A 22,523-nucleotide genomic window follows, 5' to 3' on the forward strand; every position below is an offset into this window, starting at 1 on the left:
AACCGTTGAATGACTGAAAAGACGACAACTGAACATCTTATTAAGCTTTCAGGTAAAGCGCCACATCATTTAGACAGGAAAACAACACGTGAAATATACTTCATGAATTAAACAGACTGTAGTGTCGCCTTTACTTTACTGTTTGAGTTATGTACTATGAAGATATTTGATGCATTGAAACAAATTTAAAAGTTACTGATACTTTATGTAATTTTTGAGAAAAGCACTCAAGGCTGTTTTAATTGTAATTCAACACAATGGAACAAATTTACTCAAGTATAAATTTGCGGTACTCACATTACACATCGTCTGGAGCCACCAATTCACCTCAAACCCGTGTTCTTTGGACACACTGGACTCCAACCAGGGAATATTCTTACTTCGGTGCTAACCACTACACCCTAGGACTGACGTATCATAGGTACACTAAAGAGTACCCGGAGAAAAGAAATAACCCATGGGCAGGAAGAACATGCAAACTCCACATAGAAAACCCCAGAATTGAACCAGGGATTTCCTTAATGTGAGGTGACAATCCTAACCACTGCACTACAAGTACACACGGAAGAAAACTCATTTACAGGAAGAACATGCAAACTCCATATTAGAAATGCTCCACAGCCAGGAATTGAACCATGGATAATGTGAGGTGACAGTGCTAACCACTACACTACCATAACACTGATGTTAGAACATATTATAAATACTCTAAGGTGAACCATTAGAAAACTAACCCATGGGCAGGAAGAACATGCAAACTCCACACAAAACACTGACAGCAGGACTCGAACTTGAGATATTGTTGCTGTGGGGGCTAATCACTACACCACTATCCGGCTGAGAGACCAGAAATGTTTAATGTGTGTTAGTAAAAAGAAAAGATGCACAGGAAGAACCCGCAAACTCCACATAGAAAACCCCAGAATTGAACCAGGGATTTCCTTAATGTGAGGTGACTATCCTAACCACTGCAGTACAAGTACACGCTGAAGAAAACTCATTTACAGGAAGAACATGCAAAATCCATATTAGAAATGCTCCAAAGCCAGGAATTGAACCATGGATTGCCTCAATGTGAGGTGACAGTGCTAACCACTGCTCCACCTTGACGGCCAAGATCCAGTCATATGGCTTCTAAACTAATGTCTCACTAGAGAAAACTCCAAATTACAAAGACCAGATTTGGACCAGGAACAAAAACTGTGAGGTGAAAGTGCGAACCACTACACCACCGTGACGCCGGAGGTTCGAGTGCCGGTTTGCTGAACCCTGAAGCTCCAGTCACTCCGACCGTTTCACTCTTTAATCATGTCAGACGTGATTCTTTCCCCCTCTCTCTCTCTCCATGTTCGTCTCCTCACTGCTCCGTCGCTTCATTTATTCATGACTCGACACGATCTACACACACACACACACACACACACACACACACACACACACACACACACACACTGAAAGCTCTCTGACATGGCTGCTCCAAATGCCAGGCGCCCACACCTGTCCCCAGGCCATCCGGGCCGCGGGGAAATAACACACACCCGGACAACGTACAAACGCCAACGCTCACACAAAACACACACACACACACACACACACACACACACACACACACACACACACACACACACACACACACACACACACACACACACACACCCACACACACACATTCAAATGCCCACGCTCGCCTACGCACAGTGATGCAACTGTAAATGGCAAAGCGGCATTGAGAAAGGGATAAACTCAGCAGCTTCTGGACGTATAAACGCCGTCAAAAGCTCCTTTTTTTCCTCCCTCCCTGCTTTTATTCAGCGAGTCGCACAAAACGAGGAGATTCTGCAGCTGCGTGCGGCCGACGGCGAAGTGAAGGAGAAAAAAACACTCATCAGTCACAGGAGGCAGCAGAACTGTTTATACGCGGCAGCGACACGACAGTAGAGTATTTTAAACTGCACATAGTATACGCAGAAAGAGGAATAAGTGAGTAAAAGTCACATTTAGGGTTGGCATAGGTGTTTTCTGATGAGAGTGGTTATCGTGCAAAAGGGCAGCACGTCAAGCGTAGAAAAAAAGTATAGATCTTATTTTATTAAAGCAAAACGCTTTAGAGCTTCATGTTTATTTCAAACATTTATTCCGGTCGGCTTTACATCTTTCATTGTTTCACTTAATGTCGGAGCGACGACAGCTCTGGGAGGCTCGGCTTCATCTGGTCTTCGTGTGGAGTCGTCTCACTCACTATGCAGACGATGCATTATTTTATGTGTTAAAAAGGACAATTTAGATAGAAAAATCCACCAGGATGAGAAAAACACACGGATCAAATTTGACACATTGAAAAAAAAAAAACATTAAATATTGAATATTAGAGCACTTAATGTATGGATATATTGTTTTGTGGGTCAGATAATTAATACTACAAGTGATGAAGGATTTCTTCAATATATATGGCCCATTTCATACATGGAATATACGTAGCTTAACAACTTAAACTGAAATTTAACATCAGTTCACCATTAAAATAGAGGAAACGTTAAAAAATAGAATAAAACAATTGAGACTATAAAACCCAAGAAGTCTAATCTAAGGAGAATTGTATATATCTGCCATCAGTTATATTTTTATATACATGTTGGTTTGTTGATAGAATAATTAAACCTGATTTTCAACCTGCAAACCAAAAAGTGATTTCATTCTGAGAGATCATATTCTGGATCCAGAATAAAACGTCAAGCTTTAATATAATAGAGAAATTATGAAAGAGATTTTAATCAGATTGGAGAGGCAGACTGGCTTTGAGCCGAGGCAGAAGAGATTAAACTTTGCGAGAAGTCGAGATACTAACTCCATAAGAAAACATCAAAAGCTATAATATGATCCAGATCTATAAGTGTAGATTCATACCATGAGTGCGCTCTGAGCTTTTCCTAACGTGTCTCCATCTTTTCATGCATTATATAAAATAACGTCACACACCGTCGTCGCCTCTCTGCTTCTCCCACGCTTCTCTTCCAAACCTCCTTTTAGTCCTAATTTTCTCAAATCCTCAGCCGCCGATCAGCCGCTCTGGACTCCTCATTGCATCTTTATGTGCACATTTAAAAGCACCGTCGCTATGAATTAATAAGACCGCCACAAGGACCGACGGTTATGTCCAATGTATTTCACTTATAGCTCCTTAATGCTCTGAAACTTTTAACAGTCGCAGTAAAGGAGCAGAAATTAAAACTTTTCTCAAAGAAATGGATCAGTTTTTAACAAACTTTTTAAATCTGTCTTCTTCATCGTTCAGCGGCTGCATTTTATAAACATGAAGGATCAAATATTATTACTATATTCCAGGAAGGAGGCATTTTAAAGGAATCAAACCAACAGGACCTGGTCACGTCTTCATCCCTTCATCAGATTGATAAAACCTGATTATTCAAAGTAAACTGCTTGGAAAATGATTTACTCCACGATATTTAATCTTGTGAGCTCACACATATTGAACATAGCGTTTTGTGGTAACAAAGTTTTTCCAATTAAAGATCCACCCTCGTTCACAAAAAAAGTGACGTTTGGGTGCAAAAAAGTCCCGATGGCAGAACGCAGACAGACCACCAAGTTGGATTGTTATTACGGTGACTTTCAAAATAAAAGTACCAAGTCCCAGGAGACTATAGACTGCGAGTCATGACACTCTGGAGGAAACATTGTTCTTATTGTCTCTACTGAGCATGTGCAGAGCAAGTGTCTACTGTGGCCGTGGAGCGTGTGCAGTGGCAGGTTTAGAACAGTTGTTTTCTCCTTTTTAAATTTTTTTTGTAATTTAATTAAAATTTAAATTGTTTCAGAAAATGTAAAAAAAAAAAAAAAAATACAATAATGGAACAAAGAGCAGGAGAAGATCCATCTCTGAAGAAACATCTCACACATACATCAATGTGCTCATGTGACCATATTCATTCTCTATTTCATGGTAGAGTTTGAGGTTGCGCCCCCCCATGGGGGAATGTTGTTACTACACAAAATCAGGCCTGACAGTTAAAACATAGATGAGACAGCTTGACCAAATTTCAGCAAAAATATACATTTTATATCTTATTTTAAATGTGATTCTCTCCATAGTGTATATATAGAGTATATATATATATATATATATATATATTGTAAACAACATCAATCCAGTCGTTTATACTGGGGATGTTTCTTTTCAGACATTTTCTGGTCGGAGCCTTCTTGCTTGTGATTAACAGAAGTCTCAATAATCATTTATCCCTCTTTGCACATTTAAGTTCTTCCATGTCGCTGAGGTACATGATTCTAAAGTTAAAACAGATTTTAAATTGACGATTGAGCTTCCTGTGATGGAGTACAGAAGCTCTCCTTCCAGCTGTATTTCCTCCAGGAGGCAGAGCCTGTAGTCAACCGTTGCTGTCCTGCATCATCTCCTTTTAAATTCTCAAGGGCACGATATTGTTTTGAAAAAGGTTTTTATGTATGTGCCGTTGTTGTAGGCTGTTTGGAAAATATCCAAAATGTTGTCTCCAATTTTGATTTGTAAATATCTGAAATGGTCCAGATTTAGTAGATTCTAGTCGTTGTTAAGGTCCTGGAAGCTCAACATGGTACCTTTCTTTATGAGTGTGCAGTCAGGTGTCGGACCATTTGCTGTCCAGACTTTGTAAGAATGGAAAACCACTTTAAGACGTCAGCTCTCCCTGTTTGTTATCAGAGTCAATCAGACGGTCAGTCAAAGAAGGGTCTCCCATTAACGTATTAACCGGGAGTCCTTTCCCCATTGAGCTCTCGCTCTTTCCATCCCTCGTTTCTATGGAAACAGAGTCGGAGTGTTTTCATATAGTTCCTCCAGCAATGTCGTATGAACCCAAAAAGCAACGAAAGTTTTCCGTTTCCACTTGGAAATGTTGTAAACGTGGCCTGGGACTCGTGAATCGCGCGGTGACACTTGTTGGGGAGTTAAAAAAGAAGAAGAAAAAAGAAGAAGAAGTGTCGTCTGAGTGCTGCAAACCGTCTGCGGCGCCTCAGGTCCTGCATGTATATATAGCACTCAGCCTCAATCTCCATGACCCAAATCACACCGCGGATAAATCATCCACCAGAGACTGTGGCCGATTTCTTATCTGGGTCTTTAGAACAACGGAGCCCCTCACGCCGTCACTTCTGATCTGTCGTATCTGTAACGGCGTGCGGCTGCTTTTGTGCGCGGCGTCATTAGCAGCCCATTAGCATCGGCTTATCGTTAGCGCCTCGCTCACACCTGAATGGTCCATTATGCTGCGTTACACCAGACCTCATTTAGAAGCACTGTGGAGGGCGAACGGGCGGGGGGGGGGGGGGGTTGAAAGAGCCTCTTCTCACAGCAAAATGAGCTTTTATAAAAACAAACTTGACAGTGAAATGTGGACGCTCTGAGCGAGGCGTGTGGGAGACATTTAGCAGCCGCCGGTGGCAAAGCAGCAAAATCAAAGTGCTTTAATAACCTTTTTTTTTTTTTTTTCTCACACCATTTCACTTCACTCAGACTCAGAGTATGTTTGTTTTTGGCAGCGTTGCGTGTCCGTGTGCGTGTTTGTTTCTGAGACCTGGATTCAAGGAGAAGTGGTCAATATGTGGCGAGGGCACTTCCGCAAAAGTGGCCTATTTAACCTGCTTCACTGAATCCTGCAGGGAAACCTGCCGTCCAGAGCAACTTCTGAAATGTAGAGGCTGCAGAATAAAGGGGCAACAGATGGACGGATTCACGTCCAGGCATCTAATAAACATGAGTAGATTCATCGAGACTGCAAAACAATTAATCCAAGGAAAAAATAAATAAATAATAATAATAATTAAAAAAATTAAAATAAAAAAAATAAATAAATATATATATATGCTCCATCACAGTGATCTATTTAATGAGCTTATTTAATTAAAAATAAATAAATAAAAAATATAAACTGAACTAAACGAAAGCATTGATTAAATATTAAAAAATAAGAGTCTAAATTACTAATTCATAAAAATTCAACATATAAATGGTGTATATTTGTGTAACAAGGATCCGCATAAATCTGGGTATTTGTACGAATAAAAAACAAAACGAATCGGTATGAAGCTTCAGTCATTTGTACTGCTGCAGTGACGAAGCGAGCGAAGCCTCTTTAATTCACCCAGCGAGACGAGAAAGTTCATATCCCGGAGAAAAAGCCGTCAAAGTGACCCTCGCTCCGACAGCCAGAGACAGAGTGTCACAATTCACAGCCACCATCTCACAAGCCACGGGAATAGCTGTGAACATCACTTCTGTGAACATCACCTCAAAAAAAAAAAAAACCAGCAGTGCTGGTAAAAAAAAAAAAAGTGATTTGGTTTCTATATTTCGTGGCTGCGAGGCTTCCAGCTGCACCACGTTAGTGACTGGAACGCCTCGGCTGCCAGCGACGCCAGAGGAGCCGCTGGTTTCGCCTCATTTAGTCTCTCGCAGAAGAAATGAGCCGTTTGGCAGCGGCTCGGTGGCAGATGGGAACCTGCAGCCGTCACGACGCCGACGAGTGTCTCCGAGTACCTGACGACGGTTCATTTTCGTTCCAGAATAGTGAGCATGCCGGGCCACAAGTTGGCGCCGTTGGTTGTTTTGGTAATGAAACCACACACACACACACACGGAGAAAAATGTGCTATAAACTAGGGTTGAGATAAAAATCATTAGGCGAACTCTGATAGTAAAATTTGTGTTTAAATCGAAGTGGTGAAGCTCGAAAATGTACTTTATATGAGGAACACAACAAAATCGCATGAAGAGAATATGGTATTAACACGGCAAACTGTATCGCAGTGACATCACACAAGACATTTATTCAAAGCCCCTCAGTGAAGGCAGTGCTGGCCGTACATTTACATGAACTTTTCTCTGATAATCAAACATGGAAGACATAAACGTACATCACTTGAAAAGTTAGACAGGTTTTCTTTTCGAGTCGTAGTCAGCTATTACAATGTCGTCCCGCCATAAACAAAAATAATGGTGACATAGACCTTCCCTGACATTTTCAGAAAAGTCTTATAGTCTTATATTTTATTTTCATACCACAGTGATGGTGGAATTACTAAACAATGGATAAAATAGCTCAAACTACGACAAATGATTAAAAGAAGCACTGTAAAAATGGTTAAATGAAAATCATAAAAATTACTAATAGGGTTTCTTTTGGGTTTTTTTTTAAGAAAAGATAATAAAGGGAATAAACAAGAAAAGTGTGTGTGTGTGGGGGGGGGGGGGGGGGGGGTTAAAATAGATAGCTAATGTTGCTAAAACTGCTCTAACCACAAGGGAATGCATAGCCCAAGATAAGCCCATGAAAAAAATATAAAAAGTCCATGAAAATTGTTTTATTTTATATATATATATATATATATATATATATATGGATTTTATTTTTTTTGTTGTTGTTTTTTTTCCAAATTTAAATTGGATCTAAATTGTACCTGTGACATTTCAAACAAACTTTTAGTTTGGATCACATTGTTAAGGCAAAAACAACATTGTTCTTATCGTCTATCTACTGAGCATGTGCAGAACTACTACTAGTTACTACGGCCGTGGTGAGTATGCGCAGTAGTAGCATTTCAGAAAAGTTGTGTTTTTTTCCCCCGTTTCCAGGCCGAGTTACGAAAAGTTCCACCTTTTGACCACAACGTCACAACAGGCTAATTCGGCACATATTGTGCTTCTTTTATTTCTCTCTTTTTTAATAATTTAATTATTTTGCTAACCCTAACCCTAGCCCTAACGAAAATAATAATAATAACTAATAATTAAATAAGTATTATTTACAATTCCGTACATTTTTAATGGTCTTCTGGTGGTTTTGTGTTAATCTGAGCTTGTTCACGGGGGAAAACATACTCCGCAAAGCTTCTAAAACTTCTTGTAAATCCTCTCTTAAGTGGATAAAAACCCTCTCTGCTTCTTCCCTCCCTGTGTTTTGGATGAGACGCTCATAACGTGGCGGTTTCACACTCGTGTCTGCGTGTCGGTTTATCGTCCCGCTCACAATGCCGCTGTCCGTCTCCTGGAGTCCGACGCTATGGAAGATTCTGTTATCTGTTCCTCGCAGGTCTCCCTTCGCCACCGTGGCCGACTACTCAGTAACCCGAAATAATGTCATCCAGCTGTGCCTGGAGCTCACCACCATCGTACAGCAGGTGTGTGTGTGTGTGTGTGTGTGTGTGTGTGTGTGTGTGTGTGTGTGTGTGTGTGTGTGTGTGTGGGCGTAATGCAGCAGCAGCCTCAGACTCTGCATCCTCCAGCGAGACTCTTCTATTCTCTGCTATTTCCGTCCTTTTACAGTCTGTATGACTGCTGTGTGTGAATAAAGTAGAAATGTGTGTTTATCTGCGGGGGTGTGGAGCATGCTGGGTGTGTGTGTGTGTGTGGGTGGGGGTGTGTGTGTGTGTGTGGGGGGGGGTTACTGTAACAGCAAATATGAGATGGACGATGTTTGGAAGAAATCCAATCCAAACCTTTTCTTTTAATCCTGCAGGACTGTACGGTGTTTGAGACGGAGAACAAAATCCTTCATGTGGTGAGTTGTGGTGCATCTCAGGCTGTCGATGTCTGTTTCTACTGAAATGCTGAAAACTATGTTGTGAGCGTGCCGGACCGCGGAACTGTTTACTGCAGTTACTGTGCATGTGCAATAGCAGCGTTTCATAAAAGTTGTGTTTCCATGGAGACAGAGTCGGAGCGTTTTCAAGAAGTTTCATTATTTCCTATTTCTTTGGAGACTTGAGTCGGAGCGTTTTCAAGAAGTTATTTTCGCTCCCGTTTCCACGGAGACTTGAGTCGGAGCGTTTTTCGAAAAGTTCTACATTGGGAGCTGTTTTCAAAAAGTTGCATTTTCAGTAACTCCAAGAACCGTTTTCATATAAACGGACACCAAAAAAACAATGAAAGTTTTGAGTTTTCACTTGAAAAAGTTATCGCGTAAAAACAGGGCCGTAGCTAAATATACAATAAATATTACACTAAAGTTCATATATATGACAGGTTAACAATTTGTTTCTTGAGTATTGCAATGTTAAAAAATTCCAATTACAAATCAAATTGTACTATTTTTTTTATTATATTATCAATAATCATAATCATTTATGTACATTATGTACTATTCATGTTCAAAATAACACATTATTCTTATTACACCTTATTAATCCTTTAATCTTTGATATATTTTCTTCTTTGTATACAAATTAGACATAAATAATAAAGTATACAGCTCATTGCTGGACAGAATTGGAATAATTATGTACTGAATAATTTGATTAAATATGTATATATTATATAGCAGTAGCTGCAACATTAAGGAAAATTCTTTAACAAATAATATTTAAAATCTACGAACGTATTTATTAAGATATTTAAAGTGCAGGTTTTTTTACACTGTTGTGATGCGACTTTAACTGGATTAAAATGATTTTAAACCTCTTTTTCTGTTCATAAATAGTATATTTCACTGAGATCTTCTACATGCATTTAAAAAGTGTTCAGACAAATATTGTATACCGGTACTAATCAACAGTAGAAAATATTTTTTTCATTACTTGAAGGACAATCGGGTTCTGAGAGCAGCTTTATCCGACTTTATTAGGATTTGTGGAGCCCGCGGGCTTAAAAACTGACATTTAATGAAGTGAAACAGGAACATGCGCCGGCAGGAAGTCGCTGGTGGACGCATGAAGATTAATTGACCTTTTCACAGGCGAGCGTCTGATTCGCCCAACACGTGTTGCTAATGAGCGTCGCTAATTACGTAACGCGGCGGCCGTTAACGCGGTTAGCTTCAGTTCAGGCTCAGATTCTCTGAGAAATAATGAGGAAGCAGGAGTCGTCTGATTCTGGAAAGGCTCCGTTCAGCAGAATGACAGTCTCAGACTTCACTCTCAATATATCAGGAAGTTAAATGTCTTTTTTTAATCGTTCTTTATAAAGTTTGAGAGCTGCTCCTGTAGAATCACCATAAAACACAGTCAGCACTTTTTAGTCCAGCTACTTTCTTCTGCTAAAGGAATTACCTCTGAGACAGTGGACAGCGTGTTGAATGCTGGTCCCTTCGTGACTGCCAAGTTAAAGAACATATCATTACCGTTCTTCACCGCTGTGGGAAACTAACGCCCAGGGTTCCTTTGGAAAAGATGCGAATGGACACTGAAACGTCCCGGAATCGGGAGTTCACTGAAGCATTGTGGGGATTTGACGTAACAGAGTTGTTTTATTTAAGTTTATTTAAGTACAAAGAAGAGGGGGCTCCTGCAGTATATCCACCTCGACGTTTACCCGCCTCATCCAAACTGGTCTTGTTCATGGTTTCTGTCCTCCTGAAGGGAAGCTCAGGCGTAACGTGCACTAACCTCAACCCCATTGTCACGACTAGTGACCAGAGAGGAACCGCAGCAATCAGGCCCTGTAATAAAAGACTGTTTAACAGTGAAAACTGAAAACCTTCATGTGGCCGTAGATCATCCAGGACACGTAGGCCACGTTCACATGTACCCGGGTATTTAAAAAAAAAAAACTGTGATATTTCCCTGCGTTTGGGCCTAAACGCAGCTACGACTCACCACAACGATGATTCCTGAAAACTTAAAACAGTGGAGATCTGGATAAACTCTATAAAATCTAAAAGGCGGGAGGCGGATATATATGTCATCTTTTTTATCTAGTTCTTTTTTACTTAGTTCTTTTTTACTTAGTTCTTTTTTACCTAGTTCTATACATCTTGACGATCTCTTCTGCTGTATCTCCAATCTACATTGTTGCTGCATTATTATTCTGACCACTAGAGGTCATCATTTACGCCATTCGATTTTCAAAAAAAAATCTGATATCTATAAAACAGATTAAAAATAGAACCGAGCCTCCACGCTGGCTAATAACAGTCACATTTTCTGTTTCACAAAACAAACATTTGCAGAAAAAGCCCAGGAAAAGCTCATTAACGTCTCATGGAAATGAAAGAAATGTCCCGAGGAATCGAGTCCAACGCGAACCCTCTTTAAAATGCTACGAGAAGCGCCACCAGTACGCTCTTATTGCATTAACGCCGCCAACTTTCTTCCCCGGAGGGAAATCTAAAAGGAAACACAAAGAGGTTTCCTACGAATACAAATCTGTTTCCCCGAGTCTTTAAGAGAGGAAAAAAGCCATGAAAGCCTGATCTGCTGCGCTCCCTCCTTGTCTTCTTCCTGCTCTGCAGTGTAAGACGCTGTCGGAGGTGTGTGAGCACATCGTGTGTGTGTCGTCCGACCCGCTGGTGTCGCAGTCGGCCCACCTGGAGCTGGTTCACCTCACCAACATCAAACCGTCCGAGGGCCTGGTAATGACTTCAGTCCTTCTGTTGACTTGGTTAAGATCATCAGGATCTGACTGAAACATGAGAATTTGATTTAACGGTGAAGGAAACTTCCTTCACACTCATTCTGGGTTCAGACTTAATGTTCACCTGCAGAAAATGTGAAGTTTCTCATCTCTGATATTTTCTCTCCCGTCCATCAGGGAATGTACATCAAGTCAACGTACGACGGCCTCCATGTAATCACAGGCACGACGGAGGGGGTGAGCTGCCTTATCTTTGTTTCCATGGCGGCGTGTCGGATTGCTCGCAGTCGTCTGCGAGGCGTCGCCTCACTGCTGCGTCGTTGCTCATTCAAATCCAGTTTGTTGTCAAACTTGGCCCGATCGATGAGCTCAGATCAATTCACGCCGGCCGCTTTGCTTTCTGTGTGTCTGAAGTCTCCGGCCGACCGCTGCAAGAAGATCCACGCCGGAGACGAAGTCATTCAAGTCAATCATCAGACTGTGGTGGGTGGAAATGACTCCTGCTCGACCAGAATCTCTTCACACACTCACATTATGAGACGTTCCTCCTTTTTGAGGGCGAGAAAGAAAATCCTAATGTAATTTGTTTATTACGTCGGTGTAATTGTTGCTTGAGCTCATATCTGTCATTTATTTCGATTTAGATATATCATTGTAAAATAATAATGGGATAACATTGTAAAATATTTCTGAATATGATGATTATTACTTCCTCTACACGTATTGTTGAGAAGCAAACTGCACAGAAGATCAGATTACATTTAGAATTTTTTTATTTTTTTTAATGCAACTTGAATCGTGTTCAGTTTATTAGATTAAAGATTTTATTCCATTAATGGATTATACGATTGGGAAGAGGTTACATTATTGGCTTTATTACATTGGAAAAATCCAATTACAATTATTGTTCACATGCAGTTCATAATTGATCCTGATTGAGACGTACTCCCATTGTTAATGTTTATAGCGTATTATTCTCCATGTGTGTGTGTGTGTGTGGCTTCGTTACAAAAACCAACAAGCATCGCCAACCCATGACGCGGCATCGTTTTCGGCATTTCTGCCGCTTCCGTGGAAACGGAAAACGTACGAATTACCATGTAAACGTAAAACTGTTGGGAGCATTATTGTAGTGAGACTATTAATCGGTGCGTATGGAGAGTTGTCTGTCTGTATCTCAGTCCGTCTGTCCAAAGGGAGAGCGGTCAATGTGAACCTGAATCAGCAAACGTCGTCTTGTAGTCGGTCTGTCGGTCGGCAGGTTTTTCTTTTCACAGAGGTCTTTTGCTTGCTACAGGTCTGCCTTGACAGGATTCGAAGCTGTGAAGCCTGGGTTTTCCTGCCCTGAAGAGGGGCTCACAGGCTCGTTCAGACAAGTTTAGCCTTGATAAACAATCAGCACATATCTTAAAATAAACCGTTTGATACAGTACCAGTGACAATACATGTCAATGTGTGTGATAGTGATAAGTAACTCGTCCTCTTAAAAATCACACCACGTTCACTAATGATACTCAAGCCCTAATGCAGTGGTAACAAACAGGTCTTTGGGAGAACTTGTCCCTGTTTTTACAGCTCACTAGATTTTCATTTCGATCACTTTGCTGCAGTTGTAGGAATGATGGCGCCTCATCGCTGATTAAATTGATTTGATACCCAAATGCTCTGCTTTCAGTGTAAGTTGTCATGAACGTATGCAAACTGTGACTTTCACTGGAACCATCTCAGCATTGGCAGACCGTCAGAATGAAGGAGCCTGTGAGCCTGTGCTCAGGGCAGTAAAACCCAGGCTTTACAGCTTTGAATCCTGTCAAGGCAGAACTGTCGCAAAAGTCACATGGAAATAAAACATCCAATTATCCAATTGTGTAACTGTTAGATTCCTAACTGGTGAGTTTTATTTTCAGCATTTGAAGCTGAAAACAGACTTTTCAACTACAAATATCTTAGTACACATTGACAAATCCTATTACTTGTACAAATTTTATTACAGATGAGCAGATTTCTTACACATTTAAATACCTAATTACAGACAGACAAATTACGAGACAACTTTTGCAGATTCAGGTTCACCTTGACAACTCTGGCTTTGGACAGACGGATTGAAATTCAAACAGAAACTCTCCATATGCATTGACAAATAGTTTTCCGACAATAATACCCCTATAGAAAAGTTTTTATATTTTCCAAATTTTGTTTATTAAAAAGTTTTCTGAACGAAAAAGTTAAAACGATGTCTTGTAAATGCATTATTTTAATAGACGCTACTTATACTCTGGTTGGATGTTTAGTCCAGAAAATACGGTAATCAAAACTGTGACTGTTGAAGTGGTAAATAAACGATAAGATCTAAAAAGATAGCACAAGTTTTTGAATTCTTTCACTGGAGTCGGTCGTTAGAGGAACAGACACATGCTCCGCAGGAGGAGACCAAACATGGAGCAAAAAGTCAAACTTATAAGATATTATATCCAAACATGATCTTCATATAGTAAAGAAAAAGTAGCTTCTCTGTGGAAAGGTGATATGATGGTTTGTGGTGCGTGTTGCTCCTCTGGTGGGCTGCAGTGTTTACCCCTCACTGCAGACCGGGCCCTTTGTTTACCATGCACAAACACACACACACATTGTAATTACTGCAATCACATCCTCCCAACTTTCCCTGCAGCCCCCACTCACTTTACCGCCACATCCCGCGTGAGCACGAGGAGCGGGGTATGACTGTCTTTGTTTACGTGCTGCTTTTGTTCTGACACGGTTATTCCGCACACCGTGGGCAAAAAATGTGAAAAAGATACGTGATAAGATGCCTTTGTTTTGAAATGGAGGGCAGGTTATATCACACGAGGGAGCTATAGATAGACTTCCCACCTCCACACCCACTTGCCTTTGCACAGAAGGCTCAACTGGCGAGATCCAATCACGACATGGACGGAATTCAAACACAGGAACGCTCGCCGCAGTCCAAACCACGGAGTGGATGTTTGCATTGATTACAGAGGGAAGGAGGTCCTGGAGTTTCAACCTTAACTTTCCCTCCCCTGCTGTCCACAGGTGGGCTGGCAGTTGCGTAACCTGGTGGGCTCGCTGAGGGCGGATAAAGGCGTGGTGTCCCTGACCCTGAAGAAGCGTCCGCAGAGCACGCTCAGCTCCGCCCCGGCCCTGCTGAAGAACATGCGCTGGAAACCCCTGGCTCTGCAGGTGGGACCGGCGCTACCTTTTATAGACTTTATTAAGGCACGGCGCTGGCCCACATCAATTCCCCGCAGCGTTGGCGCTCCCCGTACGGCCACAGCCAAAAGCGTGTAATTGGGTCAGGGAGCTGCGGCTCAGCTGAAACACGGCGAAGTGAACGGGACGAGGCAAAGCGATGGCACCCGACGCCCACGTTCCCTCAGCTCCACGCGAGTGATGAAATGTATTCCCCTCATTATGACTGATCACAAAGATGAAACTAAGAAAAAAAAAAAAAAAAAGCGCTCGGATCCTCGTTTTGTAAGTGACTGCTGTGCGCCGAGGACACGGTCACCATGTTTCTTTTTCGTAGGAAAGAAAGTCGGTAGTCTTGACTGCTATTGTGTTCACGTCAGTAGGTTGCTTGTCATCGGGGAGATTTATTCAGTCTTATCCTGAATCATTTGTAGTCACTGAGTGACAAATCTTTTTTTTTTTTCTTTCTTCTTGCAAATGTCAGAATGACAAATGGCTTTTTGGATTTTTTCGCAAGAAAATTCTGGCAACAAATATGTCACCAAAAAAAATTACAGATTTTTAAAAAGGAATTTTTTTTGTCCGTTTTTATATTTTAGTTGTGCTGATTAGGATAATCTGCTGTGCAGATCAAGTTGGACTTACACTGAACTGCTAAAATAAGATGCATAAAACACATTGATCATAGCAGAAATGTGAACATTTTTAACCAGAATCGTCCATTAAACTGTGATTTATTGAAGTAAAGACACATTATTGTTTCCTTTACAGACCAAGGCCCAGTTTTACACAACATTTTCAAGTAAAAACGTAAAACGTTCAGGGGTCGGACCCACTGAAAACACAACTTTTTGAAAACTCCCTCCCTCAAACCCAAGCGATTTCACATTGTGTGAACGGGGCTTTCAATTCATACATGCATTTTCAAAACTTGTCATACACCATTGCCTTTATACGCCCACGTGTCACCTTACGTTGGTTATTCACCAGTACCTCCAGTAGAGGGCAGTGGAATTTAGTGTAGTGTAACATCGAAAATCAACAGTGAGGCAGAAATTCTTTGTGAGAAATTACAGGTGAGGTAATTATGTCAACAAGGACGTAATAGAATATTTGTGTGTATTTGTTTGTCTGTCTGTCTGTTAGCATTAAAACTACTGCACGGATTTTGTCGAAATTTTCACCACAGGCCATTGGAGATCTCCCCCCCAAAAAAGTTTTTTCTCAGAAATCTCTAATAGGCAATAGGTTTGTATCCACATAGTCTTTACTCGAAGAAATCCACCATTTCTGTGTTTTTGTCCTTCAATGGTTGCACATGAGCAATACTGCTCAACACTTCCCCCACAGGTCATCAGGGGTATTACTCTGATTGACACAGATCTGTAAGCTCCCTGAAAACAAACTGAGGTACACAGTAATCAACACAAACAAACTCCAACCTTCCTCCAAACTCCACACTCAAAGACAAGTTCAGATTGGTAAAAAAAACCGCGTCCTAAACGTTTGCTCTTCCTGCAGCCAACCAGGAGCCCCGGCAGCAGTTCGGCCACGCCCTCCGGCACGCCCACCAAGAGCTCCGCCCTGCAGGACCTCTACATCCCGCCCCCTCCCGCCGAGCCGTACACGCCACAGTAAGTCCAAGCCCCCACCCCCACGCGTCACAGCGGAGACGAGCTCTGATGTACTCTCCATCTACCTCTGCTGTTGCTATAGCGATGAGACAGGAGCCCTGTCTGGAGACGAGGCATCGCGTAACCACGGTGGCGTCAGCGTTGCTAAGCGCTCTGAGTCACCCAACTCCTTCCTGGATCAAGAGTCTCGCCGGCGAGAGGAGGAGGAGTCGGTGTACTGCACCACGCCCACATACGGTTGGTGTTCTGGCCCTGATGGAGTGCTTCTGAGGGAGGTCAACCTCGTTCTGCTGAAATGAGCCACTCTAGAATAATTACAGGGAGCGGGATCCACCTGCAGAGCCAGGATGAAGCCTGGAGCGATGGATCGGGCTGCAACCGATCTGAACACCAGCTTCTGTCATTTTAACCATAAATACAGCTGATGATAAACATTTTTACCTAAATTAGGGAACTGCAAGCTCTCTGTGTTTTATCAGTAGATTTATAATAAATTCAGTGGAAACAATTCCCTCAAAATGTTTTGATTGAAGATTTATTTTTCTCTGCTTTCTGCTTTACGTCTGTGGTCATAACGTTGTAGGTGAATATCGGCGCTGGAATTTTAAAATAATCCCTTGATTCTCAGCAGTAACTCTCAAACAACTCCATTTAATCCTCTTTTCAAACGTGCATGTGTGGGATGAGCAGCGGCGCTGACGGCGTGGGTGATAAATGCTGTTTGCGGTCCGCAGCCCACAGACTCGTCCCTTCTAATGCATGGCCACCGCTCAATTATGGCTCGTAAACAGGTTCTCCAACAAGCAGGGGGAATATGTCGCAACAAAGAAATGATCAACAGCTTTCAGGCTGTTAGAATCCTCCGATTGTTCACTGTCTAGCAGGTTCAGCTTCTTCTCTGTGTGTGTGTGTGTGTGTGTGTGTGTGTGTGTGTGTGTGTGTGTGTGTGTGTGTGTGTGTGTGTGTGTGTGTGTGTGTGTGTGTGTGTGTGTGTGTGTGTGTGTGTGTGTGTGTGTGTGTGTGTGTGTGTGTGTGTGTGTGTGTGTGTGTGTGTGTGTGTGTGTGTGTGTGTGTGTGTGTGTTTGCAGGCAGGCTGAGGCCCATCTCCATGCCTGTGGAGTGTAACTGGGTGGGCGACTACGAAGACCCGGCCAAGCTGAACAGAGAAAGCCGCAGAGGTGAGCGGCGTCGTGCGGAGCGCGTTTGGGCTGTTTTGTTTAAAAAGATAAAAAAAACTCTCCCGTCCCCGTGGATTATAGAGACGTCTGTGCTCGTGTGAGTGCAGATCAATGCGTCTCCGTCGTCGTCCTCTAAGTCTCGCTGTGATTAACGTCCCAGAAGAATGAAATAAGAGGGGATGAGAGGAGGAAGAAGGAAGAGAGGGAGAGAAGAAAAGAGAGGAGGAGGGGTGTTAAAAAAAAAGAAAAAGAAAAGAGTGATGAGAGGAGGCAAAACAGAAAGGAGGGGAGGAAAAAAAAAAGACTATTCTCCCTGACCTCCACCTGAATCAGTCACACAGTTGCCATAGCGACGCTGACAGCAGCTACTCTCGCCGTCTCACTCTCCTCTGGTCTGGCCGCTGCCTAGCAACCGAGGGGAGGGTGGGAACCGCAAGGGGGAGGAAGAGAAAGAGAGGAAAGGTAGAGAGGTAGAGAGGTAGAGAAAGCCCTGTCTCTCTTCCCCCGTGGAGAGAAGTTAAATAAAAAACATTTTTAAAAACAAGGAAAAGAGGTGGAAAGTGAAAGTGATGGCAGGTTAAGAAAGGCAGAGAGACGGTTTCCTCCCGACCGTTTGTTCCCCACTGAGAGGTGGAGAGAAGTTTAAAAAAAAAAAAAAAGACTTCCAGAGAATCATGGAACAAATTTAGCCGACTGTCATGAAGGTGAAGAAAAGCAAACTACCTCCCAACTACATTTTCACCAAAACCTGGAATTGGAATTGATGTTGTGTGAAACGAATTGAAGATTCACACAAGACATCAGTGGTTCCTAGGCTAAAGGAAGCATCAGTGGTTCCTCGGCTAAAGGAGGTTCTAAAGGAAGCATCAGTGGTTCCTAGGCTAAAGGAGGTTCTAAAGGAAGCATCAGTGGTTCCTCGGCTAAAGGAGGTTCTAAAGGAAGCATCAGTGGTTCCTCGGCTAAAGGAGGTTCTAAAGGAAGCATCAGTGGTTCCTCGGCTAAAGGAGGTTCTAAAGGAAGCATCAGTGGTTCCTAGGCTAAAGGAGGTTCTAAATGAAGCATCAGTGGTTCTTAGGCTAAAGGAGGTTCTAAAGGAAGCATCACTAGTTCCTAGGCTAAAGGAGGTTCCTTACCATGGCTGCCACTTAAACACTTCTGGGGGTTAAAGGAAAAGGAGGTAGGAGGGACTTTTCTGACGCAGTCTCCTCACGCTTGACTGACTGTCCTATCACAGGCCAACTCACTCAAATGGTGCATTCAAGTACCATAAGATAATAGGAACCAACGAACATCATCATTGAATTGTTGCAAGAAAAACACAACTGTAGAGATGTGACACTATTTTTGTGATTTTCCTCAGCAGACCGATTTACCTGTCTGCAGGAAGCCCCGCCCACCACCACCTCCACTTAAACAAAAAACCTGGACTCCGGTCCAGATCCAGTAAATGCGGGAGAGTTGAAGAGTTTTAGCAAAACCGGTTGTCATTTTCATGTTGAGACGGTGGGGGGTGTTGTCGGCAGCTGTTTTATAGGAGTAACTAGTACTAAAGTAATTGTATTTTCAAGGTAACTGTGGCAACACTGCTAATGTAAAGGGTTATTTAGGAAGGAGGCCCGTGGATGAGTGACTGTGAGGCGGAGGACAGCCGGTGGCTGCTTTTATTTTTTCAGTTTTATTGGATTTTCACATCCAGTTGCAGTTTTGGACGTAACAGATGTAAGACAATTACCAAAGACGTTAAATCAGAACGCACATCACCAGCAAGAATTCTTATATTTTCTCAGCTTGATTTCGTCTCGAATTAAAATCAACCAAACCACATTTCAAAATTCTTATGGTGAAAGTGTGTAAAGAAGCTGAACTCGGGGGGGGGTGAAGGCTAATCGACCCGATAGGGGGGGCTGCAGCTAAAGGGCATGAACAGTTTGATTGTTTCCCCCTCAGAAGATGTTTGCATTAAGTGATTAACTAAAACGAGCGGATTAAAGGTCAAAATCTTTAACAAGTGCCCGGATTTTGATGCGTGTGAATAATGTGACCTTTCAGTGTTTTACTTCTACGCGTCACGACCGATTATCCGTCGGCTGAGACCGACGAAGACCGTCTGAATTGTTGTGTCCCCCAGAGGCTTCGCTGATGCGTTACGTGGGGCTGTCCGCCGGCGACGAGCGGACCGTCGCCGAGGAGTACTCCTCGCACACGGCCCGCCCCGGAAAACGCTCCAACGACACGGCCAAACGCGCCAAGAGGCGGAGCCACCACAGCCAAAGCCCCTCCCACTACGTGCTGCAGACCAATCAGAGAGAGTCGCCTCCGAGAGACCCCGCCTCCATCTACCACGTAAGACAAGAATGTTTTTATTTACTTCATTAATCAGCTGTTTGCTTGTTTAACTTATTTGTATTTTTATTTCTGAAATCAATTCCTAATATTCAAAAATATTTGTTTTATTAATTTTCTTGGTTTTTGCTGCTTTTTTCTCTTTTTTAATACATTTTTCAGCTTTTTTTTATTTTTTTTTATTTTGCTGATATTTTATTTCATTTATTTTACTTGAATTTAATTTTCCATTTATTTATTTTTCTCCCATTTTTGTTTGTTTCTTTTTCTCTGGTCAATCTTAATTATTTCCTATTTTTTTTTATGTTATTACTTCTTTTATATTTTATTATGATTCATCCTCTGGTGAGACCAACAAACACAGTTTTCTGTCTATATCCCCGTAACAATAACACGTATAAGAAGCATTTAATTTCTCAATCCGTCGTCATTAACTAAACCAAACTGTTAACTTGTCTCTTTATTATATTTCATTTTAAAGCTGAGCTGAACCACTCGTGGTAGTTGGGTGAATTCTGAGAGATTTGAAGTGAGAAAAACACAACAAAGTTCTCCTTCCCTCTAAAATGACGCCCTGCATCTGAAGTGTAAAGACGCCGTGTTGCGGTTCGTTTCCTGGAGATTGCATGATGCAGCTTTGAGCTGAAGAACCAGGTTATGAAACTCCGCCGCTCTTCTGTTTTGACCGTCTGAGATGTGATTAGAGAGAAAGGAAAATGTCCCGATGGAAAAAGTGCTGCCGTGTGAAGTGTGCTCCGGTGAGTGCTGACTCCTTGTTACCCCGCCCCCCGTGACGTCCGCCCGAGCTCGCCGCTCTCCTGACCGGCGGTGACCTCACACGTCCCGACAGCATCTCTCGGGAAATTAAAAGCGTTTGCATGTGTGTGCCCCGCCGCGTGTTTACGGCGTGCACGGCTGCAGCGATGGCAGATGGCGTGTCGGTGGGAGTGGGAGTGGGCGGGCCCGTGTCGTCTGCCCTGCGGAGCGGCGAGTGGCCCGGCTCCAGAGCCTCCGACACGTGGAACACTGTGACATCAGAGCCCCGTCTGACCCGTCCAGAGAGGTCACGCCTCTAGATGTGTTTCCAGTTTCACCCCGTCGAGGTTCTGCAGCCGAGCCCCTCCAACTGACCGGAACACATCGTTTTCCAGCGATGACGGAAAACTGCAACAGCACCAACTAGTGGCCCAACATGAAAACTACATTGGGTTCAGTAGTTTCCATGTAAACGGACATTGTTTACATATAAACAGGAAACTTTTCTGAATTAAAAACTTAAAAAAGGGTTTTCGCTTGAAACGGTCAATCGGAGGCGACGACACTTCAAACTATTGTTCCTGTCTGGAGACCGCGGCGCTTATCGCTGCGTCATCCAGACTACTGCTTTAATCCGAGCAGGGACAGAGGGCGATGGAGCTCATCCGAGATAACAAAGATGAGACGTGGGGCTCTTCTTCAAATACTTTCTTACTTGTTCCACTTGTTCCGTCGAACTCAAGGAGCTTTACAACCGGAGTGACTTTGGATTTTTGAAAATATTAATTCACTCATCCATTTCAGATGCAGTATATCCACTCAGAGAGAGGAGACAGATTAACTTTAATGAGCTTTAATCGTCAAACTCGCAGAAAGTCACATCTGCTGCTGGGACTGAAAGAGCAAATCATTTTCATGTGTTTTGGGACTTTAAAGAGCTGGAGGATTCTCACGAATGTCACGAGGAAGGTGTTAGGTCTTAGGAACCAGGGGATTTCTAAAAAAATAAAAGATATCGAAGAGGCCGTGGTTTTATCTGATGCATGACATTTTCACGAGTAAAAGTTCTGACATTTACTTTGAGAGTCACGACGAACGCTTCTGATTGCGTTGATAAAAGCCCCCGGATCACATTCTGTGTTCAGTTCAGCCAAACAAAGGAAACGATTTGTAGATTCGACACGTTACACCTGTGACGTCGTTTTAAACCGAAGTTTCTCCAGAGGAACTTTTAATGGCTCCAAGCCGCAGTGGACCGGCCAAAGAAACGCCTCCGGATGTTCGCCCGTTTTGTTAGCGACGCCTCGGTTTACTCCCAGAGGCCCGTCGCAGCGCCGCTATTTTTGCTCCATCACCTGAACATGCGACCTGTTCAGAGAAACGTCCTCGGCGGTCGCACACGAGCGTGAGAGGAAGAGATAATGAGACATTTTTCTTGTGCCCGGGACGTCTCGGGCTTCGTGTCATCACTCCTGCCCGCCCTGAGATCCGTCATCTTTTATATCCCAGGATTCATTGCAGCAAACAAAGGCCACTGATTCATGCTGACAGGCTGCTCTCTCTCTCTCTCTCTCTCTCTCTCTCTCTCTCTCTCTCTCTCTCTCTCTCTCTCCCTCTCTCCCTCAGACATATCAGCAGTCCTCTTCTCTGCAGACAAAGACCAGGAAGAAGAATAAAGGTAAGATCCGAGCTGTGGTCAGACCCTCCGTCACTCCAGCTGATGATTGTTATTGTGTGTCACTGACCTAAAGCCCCATTAGAGCCAGAAATCACAACTTAAAGTCCATTTTATTGATGCAAAAGACTGAATAGTCCAAAAAAAGCATCTCTTACTGTGTACCTGAAGCTTTTCGCATGTTTTCCTCGCTGGAGGAATTAGCTGTATGAAAACGGGTCAGAATTAGAATTAGATTAGATTAGATTAGATTTCCTAATTTAAGAACTGATTTAAAGACGAGCTAAAGGGGGCTGGATATGTGCCAATACCAGGTGACGACTCGTTTCAGAAAGCTGCGTTAAACATTCAATGTTTTCTATGTGAGT

At 42.7% G+C, this 22,523-nt stretch overlaps 1 protein-coding gene across 1 annotated transcript in view; it reads left to right on the forward strand.

Annotated features, from left to right (window-relative positions):
- Positions 1 to 22,523, forward strand: part of cnksr2a (connector enhancer of kinase suppressor of Ras 2a) — a gene marked incomplete at both ends in the record, with an annotated part of 59,361 nt that overhangs the window by 17,321 nt on the left and 19,517 nt on the right. The window contains 11 exons of the mRNA XM_080489816.1: positions 8,103 to 8,190; positions 8,529 to 8,570; positions 11,238 to 11,357; positions 11,537 to 11,596; positions 11,774 to 11,842; positions 14,414 to 14,560; positions 16,091 to 16,203; positions 16,286 to 16,444; positions 17,296 to 17,381; positions 19,510 to 19,724; positions 22,107 to 22,158. Of these exons, the coding sequence (XP_080345942.1) occupies positions 8,103 to 8,190; positions 8,529 to 8,570; positions 11,238 to 11,357; positions 11,537 to 11,596; positions 11,774 to 11,842; positions 14,414 to 14,560; positions 16,091 to 16,203; positions 16,286 to 16,444; positions 17,296 to 17,381; positions 19,510 to 19,724; positions 22,107 to 22,158 (1,151 nt within the window). The remainder of the gene's footprint in view (positions 1 to 8,102; positions 8,191 to 8,528; positions 8,571 to 11,237; positions 11,358 to 11,536; positions 11,597 to 11,773; positions 11,843 to 14,413; positions 14,561 to 16,090; positions 16,204 to 16,285; positions 16,445 to 17,295; positions 17,382 to 19,509; positions 19,725 to 22,106; positions 22,159 to 22,523) is intronic.

This window comes from Lipophrys pholis (genome assembly GCF_963383615.2).
Source record: "Lipophrys pholis genome assembly, chromosome: 20".
Classification (NCBI taxonomy): Eukaryota; Metazoa; Chordata; class Actinopteri; order Blenniiformes; family Blenniidae; genus Lipophrys; species Lipophrys pholis.